General features: G+C 37.3%; 1 protein-coding gene across 1 annotated transcript; it reads left to right on the forward strand.

The window, feature by feature from the left end:
• The first annotated feature begins 5,866 nt into the window (after positions 1–5,866).
• Positions 5,867–17,783, forward strand: LOC143860259 (glycosyltransferase BC10-like). The gene is made up of 11 exons (XM_077370828.1): positions 5,867–6,106; positions 6,191–6,483; positions 7,205–7,321; positions 7,519–7,619; positions 10,336–10,407; positions 10,571–10,652; positions 10,776–10,856; positions 11,852–11,890; positions 14,975–15,040; positions 15,377–15,523; positions 17,046–17,783. The coding sequence occupies exons 2-11, from the start codon at positions 6,208–6,210 to the stop codon at positions 17,214–17,216; spliced, it is 1,152 nt and encodes a 383-aa protein (XP_077226943.1). The 5' UTR covers positions 5,867–6,106; positions 6,191–6,207; the 3' UTR covers positions 17,217–17,783.
• The last annotated feature ends 4,437 nt before the right edge of the window (positions 17,784–22,220 follow it).

Below are 22,220 nucleotides of genomic sequence, written 5' to 3' on the forward strand. Positions count from 1 at the left end.
ACATGTTTCTTTACACTCATTCAGTTTTCTTTCAATAAATTTTTTTTAATGGTGGCAAATTTCATTGAAAAAGGAAAGACCAAGGTGGTCAGACCAAGAGAAGTGCAATAGAATAAAAACAGCAAAGAGAAAGAAAAGAAAGACAATCAAAGGGGAAGATAATCGAAGAACTCGAGGCCCAACTTCTCAAGACCCACCATCGCTAATCTATCCGCCATGGCATTGGCGGATCTACGAATGTGCTTGAATACGATCCAAACACCACTTAAAACTCGGATACAAATGAGAACTTGGCCACAATAAGAGGGTGTCAACTTGGGCATATCAATATTACCTCAATCAATGTTTAATTAATTCAGGCAATTCAATGGAGTTTTGATTAACTTGGTAAGGAAAAAACTCGGACACTGAGAAGAATACAGCAAATGTAAAAGGGAGTTGACTTGGGTGAATCAACGATTGATATGGAAAGTTTGTAAATGGTGGTATGCATGGTCTCTTGTTTTTCGAATAAAACGACGATTCCCACATACGGATATGAGATTTCTCAAGCCATCAAAATTCTGAGTACAATGATGTCACGCCTCCGAACCGTATACCCGGTCGAGAACGTAACAACGTCGTACACCTGCAAAGTAAACTCTACAAGCATACAAGGTTATAAGACAAATATCAAAGCCTTTCACAACTATCTAATTCATTAATAATATTAAAGATCCAAAATAATCAATAATTTAACGATCTTTTGACTCTCTCTACCCATAACAATAAATCAATAAAGTCTCAAACACATATCCGAATCAATACTCACTGTCTAAATCAAAATAAATAAACAACTAACGAATCATAGAAAAGTCCTAAGCTTCCGCTCTCTCGTCAACGCCGCGAGGTTCCAAATCTGAAAATTGTTTAACCACAGTCAGCCGAAGCCCAGTACATAATAACATACTAATAAAGTGAGGAATATCATGCCAAGATAATCAAGGAATAATGAGGGCAAGGAAGTAACATCTAAGACTGGTCTAGAGTAACAAAACAAAGGCATAAATAATATAAAAGAAGAAAACAATGGTAGAGAGTATGGAAGGACGAATAAAAACTACAGAAGAATATATAGCTCAAAAGTAGCTACAACCAACTGCTCAAGGTGTAAGTGATCTAAAAAAGGGTTTCAACTAACCTAACTCCTAATGAAACTAGTAAATCCACTCCCATATTCGCCGAGCTCCAAACATATTGGATCTTCATATAATATCCCATCGATAAAATATGGATCTTCTCGACAACATACGCAAAAGTGCCATGGAAATTGAATGGCTATCTTTCATAAAAAATTTCACCCATGAGGGCTGTCAGTGCATGCAACATTGTATGGCCACCAAATGTTTCTAAGAGATGGAAAATGTTGTCATTTTTGTTGAATGATGGAAAAAACAGAAGACACAGATGGTCTAGAGGCACAAAACAAAGGCATAAATAATATGAAAGAAGCAAACGATGGTATAAAGTATGAAAAGACGAATAAAAACTACACAGGAGTAGCTCAGGAGTAGCTACCACCAGTGGCTCAAGGTGGTAAGTGATCTGAAAAAAGGGTTCCAATTAACCCAGCTCATAATGAAACCAGTGAATCCACCTCCATATTCGCCAAACTCCAAACATGTTGGATCTCCGACCCCTCTAATAAAATATGAATATTCTCTAACATACTCAAAAGAGCCAAAAGCTAGTGTCATCTCTCATCCATTTGACTACATTGAGGGAGTCTCCTCTAATGATCATTTACCTGAGAATATTCACGATAGGCTATTGAATCCAAAAAAAATGTGTCATGGCCTCTATCCATAAAGGGTCGTTGTCATCAGTTGGGCATGAAAAAAAACCCAAATCACATCTCTGTCCTCATTTTTCAACAATCCCCCCATTGCATGCTAGGCCTATACTATTGATACTCAAACCGTCAAAGTCTAACTTCAGCATACCTGTAGTTAGAAGGTGCAATCTAAACTTGGGGTCCTCTGAATGAGTGCTACTCAGCATGATCGCCTCCCACGACCTATGGAAGGATGACCACAAAACTCCACTGAAAAATGATGTCATCTCCACCCTTATCAAAACACGATTATGGTGGCAACAAAAGGTTCCTACAAAAATATTCAAGTGGAAAAGAGAGTGAAAAAATGGCTCTCTCTCTCTCTCTCTCTCTCTCTCTCTCTCTCTCTCTCTCTCTCTCTCTCTCTCTCTCTCTCTTCTAATTTTCCGAAGTAAAAGTCACTCGGGGCGATTCAGTTCCACCATTTTGCCCCCTCTAATAGTGGGATAATGAAAATGGTCAAAGAACATGTGGTTAATACCTAACAACTAGGGGTGCAACTCGGGCGGGCTCAACCCGAACCCGACGAGTTCAACCCGAAAAAAAGTCGGGTTGGGTTGAGTTCAGGTCGGGTTCGGGTTGAGTTCGGGTCGGGTTCTGGTTGAGGGCTTGGGCAACCCGATCCGAGTGAACCCGACATTTTTAATAATTTTGTATTTTATTTTTTAAGCTTAAAATCTCAGGTTGGGTCGTGTTGAACTCGGGTCGGGTCGGATTTGTATCGGCAAAAAGGTTTACTCGGGTCGGGTCGGGTTGAACCTCGTCTGGTTAGAACTCAGGTCGGGTCAGGTTTGGGTTGGCCTCAACCCAACCCAACCCAACCCAACCCGACCCGAGTTGCACCCCTACTAACAAGGACATGCTTTGTCGGTCACTCTCTGGTGAGGTGGTATATATGGAGATTACTGCACCAAAATCTGCCTTTCAAATTTTGAAAATGCTTATGATTAAGACAAAAAGAATAAACTAGGGAAATTATACGGGCACTCCTTTGTTTTGACTACGACACTTAATTTTATTTTCCATGCGTCATTGTTAAGCAGCTGGAGAGCACTGCCGCAACACTTAATTTTAAGCCAAGGCACTTAATTATATCGGCACTCCTTTGTTTTAACAAAGGTTTAATTACTCCAAAAGCGTAAGCCGCTAGAGAGGGCGTTATTTAATCTTTTATATTTTAACACTCCCATTGAGTGTGGCCCCTTTTTATAGGGCTGGCCTACATGTGGCCCCTCTTTGGATTGGCCATTGCATGTGGATTTTAATATCAAGGAGTTTTGAAACGAGGACCTTTGCTCTTTGCTCTTTGCTCTGTTACCACGTTACCATGTGAAACAACCAATTATTCCAAAAGCTCAAGCCGTTGGAGAGGGCATTATTTAATCTTTTATATTTTAACAGCCTACCATGCCCATATTGTATAACCACTGGGGGCTGTTCTCTACGTGGCGGATAGTAAGCGTATCCAAGGATAAAATCAAACCCGGCTTAGTAGGGAATTGAAGATGGCCAGCTGCCCCAATAAACTAGTAACACCCAATTATAAAAGTGTTTAATAAAACGAAAGGTGCATTAATCGAAACAAAGGAATGCATATATATCATTTTCTGGAGCCCAATGTAGGCATTATAAAACCCGGCTAGTGATGTTGGTTCTACCATGTTTTTATAATTGCACTAACTCTTTCTGACTTATTATTTAAACATCTGTGAAAGGTTATTACAGTTCCCAGAAGTTCTCAAAAGTCAATTAAAAAAAGAAAGACACTGAGTTTGTGCAATTATTAATACATGATAGTACCAATATCAGTAGCCTAAAACCTTTTAATTTTTGTACTTCATTTCATTTGCCACCTTCTTACTCATATGGCAGGGCGGTCAATAGCTTTCAAAAGTTGTTGTAGCCTCTCTCCATGTGCGTAGGTGTACCATAGTTGAATTTATGAAGCAATCAAACCTAAAAGAATGCCTTGATTTCGAGCCTAATGACCTTTGCCCGCCCCTTACGCCATCCCCACTTCCTTGCCAATACAGTTGTATCCAAACTCCTTTCAATACAATCTCAATGCCATTTGGCTGACCAATAAAATCGTAGCTTGTTGGTTCATAATGACTTCCTTATAAAAATGGGGCTGACATCTGCACGACCATTCTTTTTGTCAAGATAATGGTGCGAATTCATCCTGTCGTACACTTTTAGTTGGATGGCGAGAATTTTTTAATAGCCTTTGATTTGGATTGCAGGAATTAATTGTAAAAGTTTGGAAAGGAAAAATATTTGTTAACTTCATCCAGTTAACAACAATGATATCCATCTGAATTAACTAGGGATTTGCTACCGTCCATCTCATAAGGCAATTCACGATTGACGCTAGCAAATCCCAAATTAACTATAATCATAGACTTTCTTAAAAAGGGATTTGCTAGCGTCCATCGCAAAAGGCATTTCGCAGATCGCATGTCAGACCAGCAATAGAGGAAGCTAGATTCATAGGCGCCGTTGCAAATTAGGGCAAAGGGCGACCTTATTAGTCAGATTCCCTTTTAGATGGCACAAATTAGGGTCCGAACTGACTTTAGGGCGCCATTTGCTTCTTCTTTTTTGCAAGGGCTCCTGTTAGGGGTGTAAACGAGCCGAGCCGAGCCGAGGTTGGCCCAGCTCGTTAAGCTCAACACCTGAGCTCGGGCTCGGCTCCGTCAGGCTCACGAGCCTTTACAAACTGAGTTGAATCGCTTAATAAAGCCCTATTAAGTCAAGGTACAAGTTATACATTTCGTCACCACTTTGTGGAAAATCGTTAGGTATGAATATGTCACATACCTGTGACTTTCAAATTTGGTCTAGAAACCCCCATAAAAATCTACTCCTTACTCAAGTTCCGAGTGAGAACCAACATAATATAAGTCAATAGTTATAGTCTACAACCTCCCGCATGAATTTGAATATTAGCCCTCGGAATCACAAGAAATAAGTGTTGTTCCGTGGGAAGGGGAGAGGTGGGCGGGCCCCTTCTCAAAATAAGTTTTGTCTCGCCCAGGACTAGGGGGGCACGCGCAAATACTTTTTCATTAATAGCAGGAAGAAAAAGGAGGGTCTTCTCAATATTCCTTGGTCTCAAAGAAAGATGATCAATGCTGGTAAAAAAAAATAGCTCATTAATGGGCCAATTTGGCCCTAAAATCCTACATATTTGGGATTTTTTCGATCTCTCATATACAATCAAATGATTCAAATTAAATAATTACATAACATGTAAGGGATTTAGGGTTATAACTTATATATATATATATATATATATATATATATATATATATATATATATATATGAGAGAACATTTCCTACACACTTGTGTAGGTAAGTTACCTACACACTACCTTAAAATACAGTGGGGGCCCACATTGTTTGGGTGATCCAAACAATTCATTTGAATTGTCCTCACATAGATAGGGTGTCCACAAAAAATCAGATCCATAGGATCATCCTAACCATTCAAACTATGGAGGCAAAAAATGGACTAATTTGTGAAGGTTTATACACGTACATTTTACCTCCACAAATCGTAGGGTTGGGATGATCCTATGGAGCTGATTTTTTGTAGACACCCTATCTATGTGAGGACCATTCAAATGAATTGTTTGGATCACCCAAACAATGTGGGCCCTCACTGTATTTTAAGGTAGTGTGTAGGAAATGTTCTCTCTCTCTCTATATATATATATTTATTTATTTATTTAAATATATTAAATTCTTAACGAGCCGAGCTTGGCCTAGCTCGGGCTTGGCTGGTTAAGGATTCGAGTCGAGTTCGAGTGAGCTTCATAGCCCGAGCCCAAACTGGCACCCCTAGCTCCTGTGAATCATCATAAATTAATAAACACACATAGGGGCTGTCCCAGGTAAAAAAAGGAGAGAGCGAATATATCACTTCCCTTATTAAAAAAAACCCTAACCTGATGAATAAATCTACGATTGTTATTTTAAGATGATTTCGTAATTATTTGCTTGGCTATTAAAGAAACTAAACAAAAAAGGCGTGATCTGATCATATTCATATCACCCGTTGCATCATTGCCTTCAAACCGCCATTAAAGACCCATTCACACCTTGCCCTAAAACCAGGAAATCCAAGAATAAAAAATTAGAAACAACTAAGAGAAAACATTAAAAAAAATGCCGATTTCTTCCGTTTAAATGCTTCTCTTTTCTTCTCCCCACAAAACCGTGCCTTTCATGTACTTCTTTTTCATTCCATTTTCCCTTCATTTTCCATCACTTTTACATTCAAATACATAAATATGATCTCTTTCTTATCTCAGGAGGCCCAGAGAAATTCATGACGAAGAAGAGGTTTTCATCGTCATCCCTTCAGCATCATTTTTGGTTGGGATCGAAAATCGTAATATCTTTCTCAATTTTCCTCTGTGTTTATGCTCTATTAAGACTCCATTCCCAATCCAAGCTTCAATCTTCGAGCGAGGTCCGAGATGCGGCCGCTGCCGTGTTTGTTCGTAGATCGACGGAACCCTTCTCCGGTAACCCTAAGATCTCCTTTCTTTTCCTAGCCCGTAGAAATCTCCCTCTTGATTTCCTCTGGCAGAGTTTCTTCCAGGTACCAATTTCTCTTCTGTTTTAATACATGCTTTCGCTTCTTCTTCTTCTTTTTCTAATTTTTGAATCAAATTGTTTATTGTGGAACAATTAATTAATTTAAAAGTTTAAGCTGTTAGGGTTGGTTTTATTTAATCATTTATACTATTAACACTTTCTTTTTTTTTAATTTCAAGGAGTTGTTAGGTTTTGAACCTAGGACAACCAATTACTACAAAAGCTTAAGCTTTTAGAGTTGGTGTTATTTAATCATTTATACTTTAACACTCCGCCCCTTTTTTAATATCAAGGAGTTGTTGGGTTTTGAACCAATAGCTATGATACCATGCGAAACAACCAATTACTCCAAAAGCTTTAGAGTTGGTGTTATTTAATCATTTATACTTTTAATACTCCACCCCTTTTTTAATATCAAGGATTTGTTGGGTTTTGAATCTAGGGCTTTCCCCAGGGCAATAGCCCTGATACCATGTGAAACAACCAGTTACTTCAAAAGCTTAAGCTGTTTGGAGTTGGTGTTATTTAATCATTTATACTTTAACACCCTGCCCTTTTTTTAATATCAAGGAGTTGTTGGGTTTTGAAACTAGGATTTTTCGTGGGGCAATAGCTTTCATACCGTGTGAAACAACCAATTACTCCAAAAGCTTAAGCTGTTAGTTGGTGTTATTTAATCATTTATATTTTAACATTTATGACATTTGGGTTTTTGGGATCGACAGAATGCGGATGCGGGGAATTTCTCAATTTACATCCATTCGACACCCGGGTTCGTGTTTGATGAGTCAACGACCAGGTGCTCCTTCTTTTATGGTCGCCAGCTGAGTATGAGTGTGCAGGTATCATTGATGATTCACATCTACTGCGAAGAAAAACTCGATTAGTTATTCTTTTCCGCCTTTTAACTTATTTGATTGGTTACTTAGTTGTTTGTACTGGGCTGTTTTCAATTCTTTTCTTTTCTTTTTCACAATTGGATGAGAGCTTGAGTGATCGGCAGAGATGGATTCTGTTGATTCAAGTCGTTGTGTTGCAGGTGGCATGGGGAGAGTCGAGTATGATAGAAGCAGAACAGTTATTACTTAGGGCAGCCCTTCTCGATCCAGCTAACCAACACTTTGTTCTCCTCTCTGATAGGTAGTGTCCTTATGATTACCACTGAAATTTTAAATTGTTTCGATTCTTCTGCTATCAAGTGCATTGGTACTGCGATACACTAAACCTTCCATGCAATGAATTACGTTATGGATTAAGAATATCACTTCATATGAAAGTAGTGGAGTTAGGAAAAAAGCTGACTGGCAATCAGTAGATCGTGCATGAACATTGCACATATAAAAGATTTGGATGATAGTTTTTTTTTTTTTTCGAAATTATGGATTTTCCCCAATTTCTAAACCCAAATCTTCCTAACATCAAATTGGTGTGCAAATGCACCAAACTTATGTTTTTTGATGCATTTGCTCGTTAACGCACCGATCTTATTGTAGAAAATAAAAAATAGGGTAGGAAATCTCTTACCTCAAAAAACCTTGAAAATAGAAGGCTTCCACTCCACTTCGACGAACTTCGACTGAAGTTTTGTGTAATATATACAGAGATTTTACATTACGCTCCACTTGATTGAAATATTACTGACTTGCGTCATTGTCGGCCGAAATTTTGGCCAACATCTTGTGACAATCCAACTTAACGGGGATGTCGTTTCGACCAAAGTTCAAAGCTGATACATGTTGGCTACCATTTGAAACTATGTACACACTTCATATTTTGGATTTTTCTCCCTACGATGAGTCTTTCCCGCTTCAAGATTACTCTCTTCACCTCCTTTCTTCACATTATTGTTGGGTTTGAGAGAATGGCTTCAATATGATCTGGAATGCCTTGAGCACTGGCGATCAAAAGGATTTGTTCTTTACAAAGATGATAGTTATCATTGTTGAGTGTTATTGTGTCAAGGTGGGGTGCGATCGAGCAGGGGAATGGTATGAGAGAGAAATGGAAGGCTGAGAATAAAGAAACAAATAGGATAAAAAAGATACAGGGAATAGAGGGGCAGGGTTAAGGCTGCACTTTTAATTAGAAGAAGAGAGGAGTTAGGGTTTGGACTTTGGAGGGAAGAGAAAGGAAATGATAACTCATCCAAATCTAGAACAAATAATGAAGGTAGAGCACCTCGTTTACACATTTGCCAATGCTTTTTCATACGGCCAAGATTTTTATCTATTATCAATGAAGGCAATATGCCTTTTCAAAAAAAAAATCAATGAAGGCAATATGATGTATTTTCTAAGAATCGAGTGGGAAACAGACAATGAAAGCCGAAACAGACAAAAAAAAAAGAATTTAGTTTTTTATGGGTGGAGGGTTTGTCTAGAACAACAGAATCAAGATAAAGCAGATTGAAATTGTATTTTGATGGCACCGGTTTGAAGTTCAAATTGAAAAAGAGGAATGGGGCTATCCAAATTTCATGGAAAGGGTGCCAACATGCACATTTTCCTTAAGTTAGATGCTAACATGTACCTAATTTAAGCGACTGCGGTCTATCTTTAGGCTTAAAATACTTAAGTCAAATGCTAATGTGATCCTTAAGTGAGGTGTTTGTTAGCAAGAGAAAGGAAGATTGTGAGGGAAAAAAAAGATGGAACCCCGAAAGAAGAAATTCTGTGGATGAAATGGAGGCTGAGGTTCTTGAAAATAGATTTTTGGATAGAAAGAAGAGAAAATAAGATTTGTAAGGATGGACAAGAATGGACCTGATTTTTAATAAGAAAAGGAGAGATATCTATGGTTTTCAAAGGTAAGGTCAAGATAGAGAATAGAAGAGTAATGGCTGAAATAGAATGAAATGCCTCATTTTTGGGTGCTTGATCTCTTTCTTTAGCTTTGCTCTTTATCAATCACTAACTCATCGCTCTGAAACCATGTAAAATCTGTTGTAATACTGATGTGAAGAAGAGAAGAGAGATAAGATGTAGAGACAAACTCGTGTGGGGAGAGAAGCTTTCATTAATTTTGAAAATGATGTACACATTTCCTTATATGCACGAATACAAAAAATGACTAAAATTACCCCTGCATGGTATTTTCTATAATGTCCTATATTGGGCGTATTGTGCAGTAAGTTTGTAATTATTCACCTTTCATTAGGGTGTCATGAGAAACATGTGGCTAGTCATTGGTCACTTGAATTTTAAGCAGCAGTCAGTGGAGTGGGGATCTATGGCTGAAAATTTACACAAGCACACTTAATGGAGTTGCTGTGCTGAAAATATTGAAGCCTTAACTGGCAAAGTCTGGAGTGTCTAGAGTCTAGACAGAATTTGTATACTAGGCTATTATTGCACAATGACTTATCTTTGTAATCTTTTTTTTTTGTTTCCTTAGTAAAGATGTGTGAATTTCGTAAAAAAAAAGACTATAACTTAAATTTATTTGATAGATAAACATTGAAAATATATTTGTGAGAAGTTTGACTTGATGGGTATATGGGCTGTGGCAGATTGGGAAGTAATTAAGGATGAAATATTGGAGTGGGATTAGACTTTTTTTGAAGGGTTCAGGTTCAAATGTAGGATAACTTGATAGAGCACATGCAAAATCATGTCACATATGTATTCGCCAGTGTCGGGTGTAATCCATGAAGACTAGTGGTGATAACCTACACGTATTCGTAAATCCTAATGTATTTTTGACCAATAATGTACTATTGGTAAAAAAATACTGGGGGGGTTTCTCTTCAAGTCTTCAACTAATTGGGCTGCTAAAAATACCATTTACATAACTATTAATATTTCCAGTTGATCCTGGTTTTCAGGTCTGCTTTCTAATATATTATTGATTGTTGCAGCTGCGTTCCTTTGTACAACTTCAGCTACACATACAATTATGTGACATCCTCTTCAAAAAGTTTCGTGGACAGGTAGGCATAGAGGATGTGGTTTCCAGCATTGCCATTACAGATTTCTCATTGCAGACCTAGTGTCGGTGATAAGAAATATGCTACTAAGCAGTTCTTTTAAATTTGTAGCTTTCTAGTTTTATTAATCCATCCGTGTTAACTTGTAGCTGTTTCTATGTTATAGCTTTCTTGACGTGAAGGAAGGTCGTTACAATCCAAAGATGTCACCTACTATACCGAAAGCTAAATGGAGGAAAGGTTCCCAGGTTTATCCTCTTTCCTTTCCTTTCTAATTTATCATCAGATATGTTACATGTGAGTTGTGATATGTTTATTTCCTCTGTACTACCAATGTTCTGTTTTAACTTGATATTGGTATGTAATTTCAGTGGATTACCTTAATTAGAAAACATGCAGAGGTTGCTGTGGCTGATGATATTGTCTTTCCAGTTTTCCAGAGATATTGCAAGGTAAAATGTTATACTGTGGTGTATCAAAGTCAAACCTCACTAAGCATGCACAGTGATAGGAAGTTCTAGGTTTTTGTCATATAAGGGAATTTGATCATTTTTTACTTTTATACTGCAGTTTATCACTTTGTCAGGAAGTTCAAGGTTTTCCTATATTTTGGCCTTACTTAAATCATGATTGCTTGTCATCGAATTGTTTAAAGTCACTGCTTGCTTCTTAACCCCTGTCCTCCTTGCCTTTTTTTCCCATCTCCATAGTGCAAAATACTCTGATCCATCGTGTACGGGCTGACACCCCTTGACTTGTGAATCTAGGTAATTGGCAAGGGCTTCTGAGTTTGAGTAACTTGTAGAGTTGGGCTTACTGGAATTCCCTTTTCTCTCGTTCTAGTGATCCGCTTTGCATCACCACTTGCATATCTTGCTTGTTGACAATTATGAGCTCAATCAATCTATCAGAGCCATATTAGTGGAATTCCCTTCTCTCTTTCTAGTTATCCGCTTTGCATGACCACTTGCATATCTTGCTTGTTGACAATTATGAGCTCAATCCATCTATCGGAGCCATATATGCGTGTTTAGAAAGTATTGCTGGATGTGGCTGAGATTCCTTTTGAACTACTATTTTTCTTGAAGTGAGTGGAAGAAAAGAATTTATAATGTTTAGTTATATGGTGCCCATTTATATCTCTTTGATGATATTTTGATGTCCAGGTGGTTGCAAGTAATCTTCTCTAATATTTTACATATACTTGGAACTCTGCAAACTGTTCAGATTGTGAAATTTCATAGTGTTTTACACATTGTGGCTTAAGAAGCATTGCTGTTTCTAAAGGAAGCATGCATTTTTTTTTACTTCGGTGACCGTGCAATTGAAGTTTGTCCGTTGAGTTCAATAATTGGATTTTCACATTTGATATATATTAGAATAAATAAATTATTTAAAATTTGATGGAAGTTTATGATTAACATCTTCAGTTCTTGTCATTCTACAGCGAAGGCCAGCCTTAGACCTTAAAGAAATGCAGACTCCTGTGAGTAAACTCTTTCCCTGATTGGTAAAATCAACTCTAGCAGTGTCACCTGATATACCGGAGTAACAATGCTAGTATTAACAATTGAGCTCATTTTCTACAATCAGAGATATATTATTTAAGAAGAAGAGTTATTTATTTGATTTTTTATTTTGATAAATGAAAATTAAATTGGGACATGATATCTACACTCCCTTGTTTTGTTAATGGTACTCCATGCTTTATTAAACACTTCTTTTATTAGCTGTTGATAGTTTTTTGGAAATTATAAAAAATTTAACAATTAAATAGGAAGCGTAAAAATAAAGAGAGGGGTACATAATTAAAACAAGGGAGTGCAGATATCATTCCCCCTAAAGTAATACAGAGATGTCTATTGATACATAGCAATCATAAAGAAAGAAATTCTGCAAAAACTCCACTTAATCATTTGCCTCCTGCTTTCTATGATTAACTAACACTTCCAAATCTTGCCATGCCAATGATCTCCACCAACTCGGACTGCTCTTAAAAGCTTGCTGAATGGTATTACTTGAGTTTCCCTTAACCACTACCATTCGAGCTAAATCTGTACAAAATATTCTTAATCCTACCTATATAGTTCTTGTACTTTGGCCCTTTTGAATCTTTGAAGCCTAAAGGGCCCGAATAATCTAACTTCACCCAGGGTTACCACAAAGTTTTCATCAAAAGTTAATCTTGAAAGAACCCACTAGGAGGGTCTTTCAAGTCGTTGCTACTACTCCCAAGTCACGTCTACCTTTGGTGACTTTCAACTTGCAATTTAAATCATGTATTGAGATATAGTCAGACTCCTTCCTCTTAAGTTCCCGGCAACTATTCCTTTCCTCAATCTTTTCAACATACTTATAGGATTGACTATTGAGTTCTCGACTTCATCTCTAAAGATCCTATCATTTATCTCCTTCCAAGATGAAGTTCCACAGTATGCGCCTCCTTCCAGGGTTACACTATATGATCCTCCCACCTATCTTCCAAACAATTTTGCTATTCTTTTTTAGGGAAACCCACCTTATGTCAAAAATGTTAGGAAAAACATGCCAAGCTCTTGTAACCATTGAACAATGTGCAAGCAAATGATTGTTTAGTCAAAGTTGATTTGCTTTAGAATTAGTTTAGTATTATCCAATTCTGAATGCCCAGCCTATGAATCTTTCTTTTAGGATGTCGCAGGAAGAAGCTTTATTTGTGGTTTTTTGTATTCTCAATTTACTCTCCTACAAGTGCCATTAGCTTGCTGTAAGAGTCGTCTTTCTAAAGGCCTGTGAACCCATAATTCATACAATCTAAAGATTCTAAACATTAATGTGAAGAGTAATTCTTTTCAGAAGAGGTAGGGAAGTCATCTGAAAGACACTGAAACAAATATGTTAGAACAGAACATGCATTTGTGGAGAAGATGAAACGTGAGTGGAATAGTGGATCACGCAAATTTTTATAATGATCGTAATATAGGGATGTACAATCGCTGAATAATATAATAAAAGAATTTACTACGGGAAATGGAGAGGTAACTCAGTACCGCTGAAAGAACTGCCCCTAGGACGAACCTCATAGATTACATCTTCGCAGCACTCTCACAATGAGAGGATGTCTCTAATAGAGAACCCACACCCCTATCTATATCAGATTCAATATTTTGGATAACTTACTAATGCAAAACTAACCAACTGTGGACATAAAATTGTATTTGTTCCTTAAACACTCCATTCAAGCTCATATAGAAGCTACATTAGGGTATTTCAGTCTCTATACATCTTTTTATGCATGGAGCTACAACAGACATGCGATGTTGACATGCCAGAAAAAATGCCTTTTTGAAATGATGTGCCAGTTGTAGCGCATGATGGTAGAAAGGAGCCCAATAATGGGATGATTGCAGAACACATTTGGAGTATCTGATGGGGACTTGGGAGTGTGAGCCAAAGGATTCTCCCTTTCATTTAATGGCATGTTTAAAATTGACTACTAATCTCCGATAACAAAGTGCCATGGTAAAGTTAGATAGTAGGTGAAATACATGCAAGTACAAGAAAAGATGGACAAGTGGAAGTTGTGAAAAACGTTGAAGAAGCTGAGTCTTCTTGAATATTATATCCAAACCTCCTAGGTGTCAAAAACTAAAGAGGCTCAAGCATGTTGAAAGTGCCTATGAGTGGAAAAATGGTGAAATGATTCAAGAATTACACAAATCAGGCAAGAATGGCTGTGGTGTGATCCTTTGAAGACTTAATTGCATTTGCTTGTTGTGGCTCGGTTTTGACTTGGCTTTGCACTGGCTACCTTGCAATTGGTTTGTTGTGATTTCCATGTCTAGAGGGAAGTTTTATATGACACTTGAATCTTGAGATTGATCAACGGAGAGTTGATATATTTTCTTCAAGGAAGCTCAACATGATGACCTCCTACCTGGCCAATGGTAAATATTTCTGAGGAAAAATGTCTCTTGTATATATAAACAACTCCCGGCTTAAGAGATATCTTTAACTCATGGAGATTATCAGATGCTTTTAATAATATTCTGAATAAAAAATACCAATGATGGTACTTTCTGTACTTTAATCTCCAAGAATGGAAGCCCCATAGAGTGTTTTGGCCCTTTTGCGAGAATTACAAAAGGCTCTACTACCAACTGGACCCGAACTGGCAAGAAATATATTTATTAGTAAGGTGGGCTTATACTTCCCATGCACAAACTAAATATAGAGAGAGTGACTGAATAGTCCTCAATTAGAAGTTTGTGGATTACATAAAGCAAGATGATAGAAGTACTTGAATAGACTGTTAGAATAACATGCAATCTTCAAAATGAATTTAAAAAGGACGTATGTTATCTAATAAGGCAGACACATCTTTGACCACCTGGATGATCTTGGTTCACCACTTCATATGGATCTAGGGAAATTTAGATGCTCAATTGTTATTGTTCTATACTTAAGAATGGTTTCTTTGAGACATTTTTGTTACCCCTGATTTTTAGATACTTGTCTCATCGTAATTACACTTACTGTGTTTTAAAAATTAAATGGTCCCTTGGTTTTGATTACTGTCTGGTTATTGAAGCGACAAGTCCTTCAGAAGGAGCACAACTGTATTCCTGACGAACACTACATGCAGACGTTACTTGCTGTAAGTGGTTTGTTACCCCATTTTCATTTCATTTTGATAAGTTTGGGATTTCATGCTCTTGAATATTATAGTTTATTCTCTCATTAATTTACTAAATATGACTGTCCTTTCATATTATACATAAAAATCAAAGTTAATCATTTACATTTGCACTGGATCTTTGTGCTAACTGTTTTTTTTTAATATTATCTTTTTATTGCCTGTATGTAGTAATTATTGTATGAATGCCTATAATTGACTGATATTGGAAGATTCAAGATACAAAGTTAGTTCAAAATACGTCCAGTCACTTATCTCTTTTCTCTTTTTTTTTCATATTTTATAACTTCCTGTTAGATGAGTGAGCTTGAAGGTGAAGTTGAACGAAGAACATTGACATACACTTTATGGAACCACTCCACAAATGAAATGGAAATAAAGGGTTGGCATCCTATCACCTTCGAATATGCTAATGCAAGCCCTAAAGACATCAAACATATAAAGGTAAATTACCTTACCTTATCACCTTTTATTTCTTCAGACATAATGTATTATATACATATCTGCATCTGTACATTCTTGTTGTCTAATTTCTTGATGCATGCTATAGTATATACACTTGTTTACATGTACACATTCTGTTTACTATTTAAAATGGGCATGCCTTTTGATTCTAATATAATTGTGCTTCTGGATTCGTATGCTACATTATCTGCAAGTAGATGCTCTTGTATTCAAATGGTGCCACTTGGCGTAACTTGCAACATATGGAACATTATCGGCATAAAGAGTTGTACCATTCCACTTGCATATTTAGGTCACATTTGCAATGTTCATGATGTGTGAATGTGCTCCACCTTTTGTTGTTTGCATTGTAGCCATGGGTCTTTGCTCGTGTTTCTTTCATTTACTTAATTTATTGGCATAACTGGTACACATCAGCATGAGGGTTTGGATTCCTTTCAGGTCTAGTTTATAGGATGTTGTGGTATTTCCTTATCTCTTACTAGTAAAAAGGGCATGCAAGATGCACGAAAAAAGATAGAATTGCTTGAAGGCCAACAATTGAAAAAATAAAATTTTGTGCAACGCAAGCACAATCCACAATAATGGGACCCATGTTGCTCAGAACGGTGGGCCCAGATCATGTAATATCCATATTACACATCAACTACGGCAGGATGTTACAAATAATTTGTCCGTTGTTTAGGATCATGTGATATCCACTAACTTGCAACCATGGTTCAAACTATGAAAAATGATTGTAGGCAAATGGTACCCACAAAATATATACAAAAATCAATAAAACTAGACAATACAAATAAAAAATTCAGATATTGAATTTTTCTTTCTAATAGTGACTTTTTGTTCTCTTAATTTATTAATTTTAGTGTTTTTTTTAATCTGACTCTTCTCTCTCTTTTGGTAAAAATATCAAAGTAGCATGCACATAACATATACAAAAGTCATTTTCCTTTTTTTTTAGAAAGCTAACACTTACCGGCAGTGTTAATTGAATTGGGATTTTTTTCTCTATTTGGATAAAAATCTTGAAAAGCCCATAAAAGAATCACAAAGAAAAAAAATCACATTAGAAGTAAACACAGATACGTGGTTAAAACACATAACCACGGGCTTGTGGGTTCAAGAGAACTGTGTAAATACATAACCATGGGCTTGTGAGTTCAAGTCAGCTTACCAAAGAGAAACAAACTGCAAGAGCAAATTGAGAAGGTTCTTAGACTTGCCTAGAAGCATATAAAACAAGGAATTTAGAATGGAACCTAGAAATATTCTGCACTGAGAGTTTTATTTTTTAAAGATTTTCAGGCTCAACTCCAATATGGAAGCAGCCTCATAAGCTGTTTGCTTCAAAGAAATGGTGCTAATCATTGCTCTCTTTAAGGAATAATTCAATTCCCATACTAATTTTGTTATGTTGACAAGAGTTTATGAGGAGGAGAAAGCATTCGACTACTGTATTATTGATTCTTTTTTTTTTTTGTATGATGAATGTATGTTGCAGGGCATTAATCACATATATTACGATACTGAGTATCGAACCGAATGGTGCCGAAGCAATTCTACTTCTGTGCCCTGCTTCCTATTTGCAAGGAAGTTCTCGCGAGGTGCTGCAATGCGCCTTTTGTCCGAAGGAGTGGTGGGTTCCTTTGATGCTGCCTCCTTACTTAGTTGAATGTTTACAAATAAATTGCATCCTTTTGACCATCCACTCGGTTTTCATATGAGATCGAGGTGCAACAATCAGAGCTCAGTGTGTCCAGTGACAGGGAACCAACCCGGAGGTGAGATATAGTTATCTATATATGAAGGGAAAAGCAATTTAACTGAGTGGTAAAGCTGATCATGGGAGGTAGCCTTTTCATTTGGGGTGTGTGGGAAGTAGTTATATATAGCATTAACAATGGAAAATAGATGAAACTGCGGGGTGTAAAAGCTTGTATCTTGGGGATTTGTCTAGCGATAGAGCAGAGATAAAAGAAAGTGCACTAATTTTTTTTCTTGAAGTTGGAAAAGGGAGAGATTGTTCTAACAAAGTTTTAGCAGGCAATACATAGAGATTTGTTCACCCTCGGCTTCATCTTGTGAATGATTTTACGGCCGAATTGCATTACTTGTGTAGCAACACCACAAGAAATGGCATTGTTGAATGCGAACATAGATGCATCCTCGAAATTGCTCGTGTACTGTGCTTTCAACCTATCTTATCAACCACATTTTAACTTGGCTTTTTCTCTCAAAACTCAGCATGAAGTTCTGTTGCAAACTAAGCCCATTTACAAGTGCTTTGAGTTTTTGATTGCTTATATTATGCTCATAACGTTGATCTCTATCAGCACAATTCCATCAAAGTTCTTATGAATGCATCTTCATTGGTTATCCATTTGCCTAAAGGGATATAAGGTTTATGATCTTAAATCCAATATCATTTTCGTCAGCGAAAACATTACATTTTATCACAAATTCCTTGAGGATCTCTCAAGGACTACAGTTGGTCCTCAACTATTGTGTAATGCGCCGCTCCTCACTAGTAAGAAGTTATGACTACTACCATTTAATAAAAAAGGGTTTTGCTAACAAGTGCCCTAAGGGCAGTGGTTAAGCATCATTTAATGACCATTGGGAACATGATTTTACACTTACTTTTATACTTTTACACCTGTTTTGAGATTTTTTTATTTTATTTTCATCAGAGAATTTGTAAATTCATGGTCCCCTGGTTCATTAAATGATGCTTAACCAGTGCCCTTAGGGCACTCATTAGCAGAACCCGAAAAAAAAAAAAAAAAAAAAAAAAAAGCCGCCATGACTACTGAAAATTTGTTACTTGAACAAAATAATACATGGACCCTAACCTCATTTCCTCCACATAAGAAACCCATTAGATGCAAATGGATATACAGAATCTAATATCATTTCAATGGAATAATTGAACAATATAAAGCACATCTTGCTAGCAAAGGTTATACACAAACCAAAGGTCTTCATTACCACGAGACTTTTGCTCTAGTAGCCAAGTTAAAGTTAGTTTATATCCGTTCTCTACTCAGCCATAGCTGCTATAAGAATTGGTCCCTCCATTAATTAGATGTGCACATTGCCTTTCTTTATGGTAATTTGGATGAAAAAATTTACAAGACCTCGTATATTTCGTTCCAACATCAAGGATCTTGGTCTATTGAAATACTTCCTTGGCATTGAGTTTGCTCAATCCAAACAAGGGTTCTTTCTCAATCAACAGAAGTATACGTCGAAAATATTGGGTGACTTGGGACTAGCAGGTGCAAAACCATCCCACTTCCTCACGGAACAAAATCTCAAACACACTTCTACAGGTGGTGTCACATTGGATTTATCCCCTTCCTCACGGAACAAAATCTCAAACACACTTCTACAGGTGGTGTCACATTGGATTTATCCCCTTCCTCATGGAACAAAATCTCAAACTCACTTCTACTGATGGTGTCACATTAGATCACATTCTCGGTCCATATCCTTGGCCAGTTAATGCATCAAACCATGCAAGCCTCATGTTGATGTTACTATATACAAAAGATACCTAGAATCATTTCTAGGAAAGGACATCTTACTATTATACAAATGCCAATTTCAACTGAACAAATATTGTAATTTTGATTGTGCTAGTTGTCGAATGACTCGTCGTTCAACTACTGGCTATTGCACATTACTTGGTGAGAGTCCCATTTCTTGGAAAACAAAGAAGCATACAACTATCTCTAGGTGGTGAAATGAAGCTGACTACAGCAGGTCCAGGGCTTCTCTCGCTTGTGTAAAATATCTTCTAAATGATTTGGGTGAGCACCATGCTAAACCAATGTTGATGTCTTGCAATAACTAGACAACTCTCAATATATGTTACTGCAAATCCTCTCTTACCACGAGCGCACAAAGCAAATCGAACTTCACTGCCACCTCCTGCATAAGTTCCAGTTTGGGCCTCTTTAAACATCATACATTCACATTAGCTAACAAGTAACAACTGGCTAATATAGTCATCAAGGCTCTTAAAAAAGGTTAAGTTTCAATAATTGACTACCAAGTTGGATGTCACTGCCTTTCATGCGCCAACTTGAGGGGATAGTATTAGCATATCTTATTTCCAACAATTTGATTTTGAATAATGATATGGTAACTGAGTTGGGAACCGAACAAATACCCTTTCATACTTTAGCAATCCTAGTTCCTTGTGTGTTTTTGGATTTTTTTTTAAATGGCAAAACTACCCCTCCTTTGCCATGTCGCATTTCGGCATTGGTTCGGGTCTAGGCTGCCGGTTACGTAGCAGCACTCTTTGATTTACTGTATAAAAGAAAACGAAAACTGCTAATGCGATGTCCGGCAGCCAGGAATTTTTTTATTTTTTATTTTTTCATTATAAATTAGTGTCTCCAAGTGGTAAGAGAGGGTTGGGCGGGTGGGAGGAGGGAGATTTGAGAGGGCACAATTGAGATGAGGGTGAGAAGTGGCCAAAAATCACGAAAAAGTCGATCCTATTTTAACTATAGTTTTGTTGTTTCATGATTTTTATACTTTGACACAGTAGTTTCTTGATTTTTAGCCACTTCGCCTGCCCTACCCTCTTGAGACACTAGTCTATCATGAAAAAAAGGGAATTGGCATTTCGTGGCTGGTGTGTCGCATGTCAGACTACTCATCTCGTGAATGGAGAGAAAAGTTGTTGTCTTCATTCACGAGGGGGCCGGTCTCACATGCGACAGACCAGCTGCGAAATGCCTTTTGCAATGGACCCTGGCAAATCCCTGAAAAAAATTCATGGTAGCCAAACGTGCCCTAACAGGAAAGGGTGATATTCCCATTCCCTTTTCGAGCCTTTCCGCATCCTTCTGCCTGTCTTTTTCTTCTCCTTTTGTTTGGCTTCTGAAGAAGAAAGAAAAAAAGAAATCCCCTTTCATGCTCCTTCCTAATAGACACTTATTGGGCCCAACTTCTGCATCTTTTACGTTAATTAGATCCGTTGATCCGAATGTCACTCATGTGTCCGGCCAAATACCATTGAAAACCCTCTATCGGATGATCTAGGCCCTTGATCCATCAAGCTACGTTTTGTTTCTACCAAGAAAAGTTAAACCCTTGATTTTTGTAGTCCTTTATCCTTAGTATGCAATATCTGTTTGGCCTTGTTATGTTTGGATGTTTGGATCCGTGGAAAAAATAATTACGGAAAATAATATTTTCTATAGAAAGTATAATTTCAGTGTCCAACTGGCTTAAAATTTTCCTTGAAATCAAGCATAGTTTTTTAATTTGTACACAATTTTTAATGGAAAATGAGTTAACAAACATTGGAAATTCTATTTTTCATGTAAAAAACATTTTGGAAAAAAAAAAAAAAAAAACTTTCTCCTACCTGTTTGGAGCTAACGAGAAAAGAAAGTTATGGAAAATAATTTTTTCAACGGCAAAAAAAATTCAACGGTCAGAATTACACACCTTGTTTTATATTCATACACAATGTTTACTATCAGAATTGGTCCTAAACAGTGATTGTCGGCAAACGAAGAAGAAAAATGCTAAGAACATGTGGTTGGTAGTACCTTGTGCGACGTTTACAGATAGGATCGATCGGATCCTTAGCCGTTGATCCATCAATCTCTTTTAGAATTCTGCCAAGATCAATGGTCTACATTGAACATACATGTCTCCGTGTGGGACCCAAAATTAGATAGTTGGCCATTGATTGCGAAGGTAGTTGTACAGGAGCGCACATCGTTATCCAGTGCCGACTTCACAACGATAGCAGAATAGTCAGAAAGTCATAGTTTGCAGCTTACCTAAGTCCCGTAAGGCTGTAAGCCTGTAACATGGTTTTCAATTTCGTCCGAAACTTCGGATTTCAGTTGGGTTCGAAACCGAACCATGGTCCTATTTGAATAAAGGCTTTTTTTTTCCCGGAAAAGTTAGGAGTAGAGAAATCTTTTTCAGAATTTCATACTTTTAAATTTCCATTGTCTGACCATACTCCAGTGAAATATATGGTGGTGGTGCGTTTTAGTGGGCGTAAGACATAAATGTCATTCCCACCCTTGATATTTGATCCCATGCTAAAAACAAGCACTGTATCTTGTACTGTGACATGTGTGGAAACAAACAAAAAAGGTAGCACTTATGGCTGCAGATGCAATAAAAAAAAGACTCCCCATGTCTCTTTCTCTCTCCTCTGGGTTAGAGATAGAAAGAGGAGAGAGATAGACAGATGGGGAGTCGATTTATCACTGCCCTAAAAAAAACATGAAATTATGGCCACACATGCAATAAAAATACATGAAAATAAGGGTTACCCCTCCCTTATTTACATGGACCTATAATAGGGATTTGCTAGCATTTCAGGGCAGGCTGTTGCATGAGAAAGCAGCCACATAAGCTCACTTTTCAACAGATTTTGTCTTATTTATTTAATTCAACTGAGGTGGCTGCTCTCTCTTGCAACAGCCGGCCCGCGTAATGCCCTTCTACAATGGTCCCTAGCAAATTCCTTCATAATAATATCCCTCTAAATAAGTCATTACCATATATCATTTCACTCTAAATTGTGGAAACGAAAAATTTTTGTAGGAACTTGTTTTCGTAAGAAATATTGATCCTGCAATCCGGGTTGCTCATTCTGACCTCGTTTGCTCCTTGCACAGGATTCAGCTAC

This window comes from Tasmannia lanceolata, unplaced genomic scaffold, assembly GCF_043159265.1.
Source record: "Tasmannia lanceolata isolate RefF3 unplaced genomic scaffold, GAP_Taslan_0.1 ptg000037l, whole genome shotgun sequence".
NCBI lineage: Eukaryota > Viridiplantae > Streptophyta > Magnoliopsida > Canellales > Winteraceae > Tasmannia > Tasmannia lanceolata.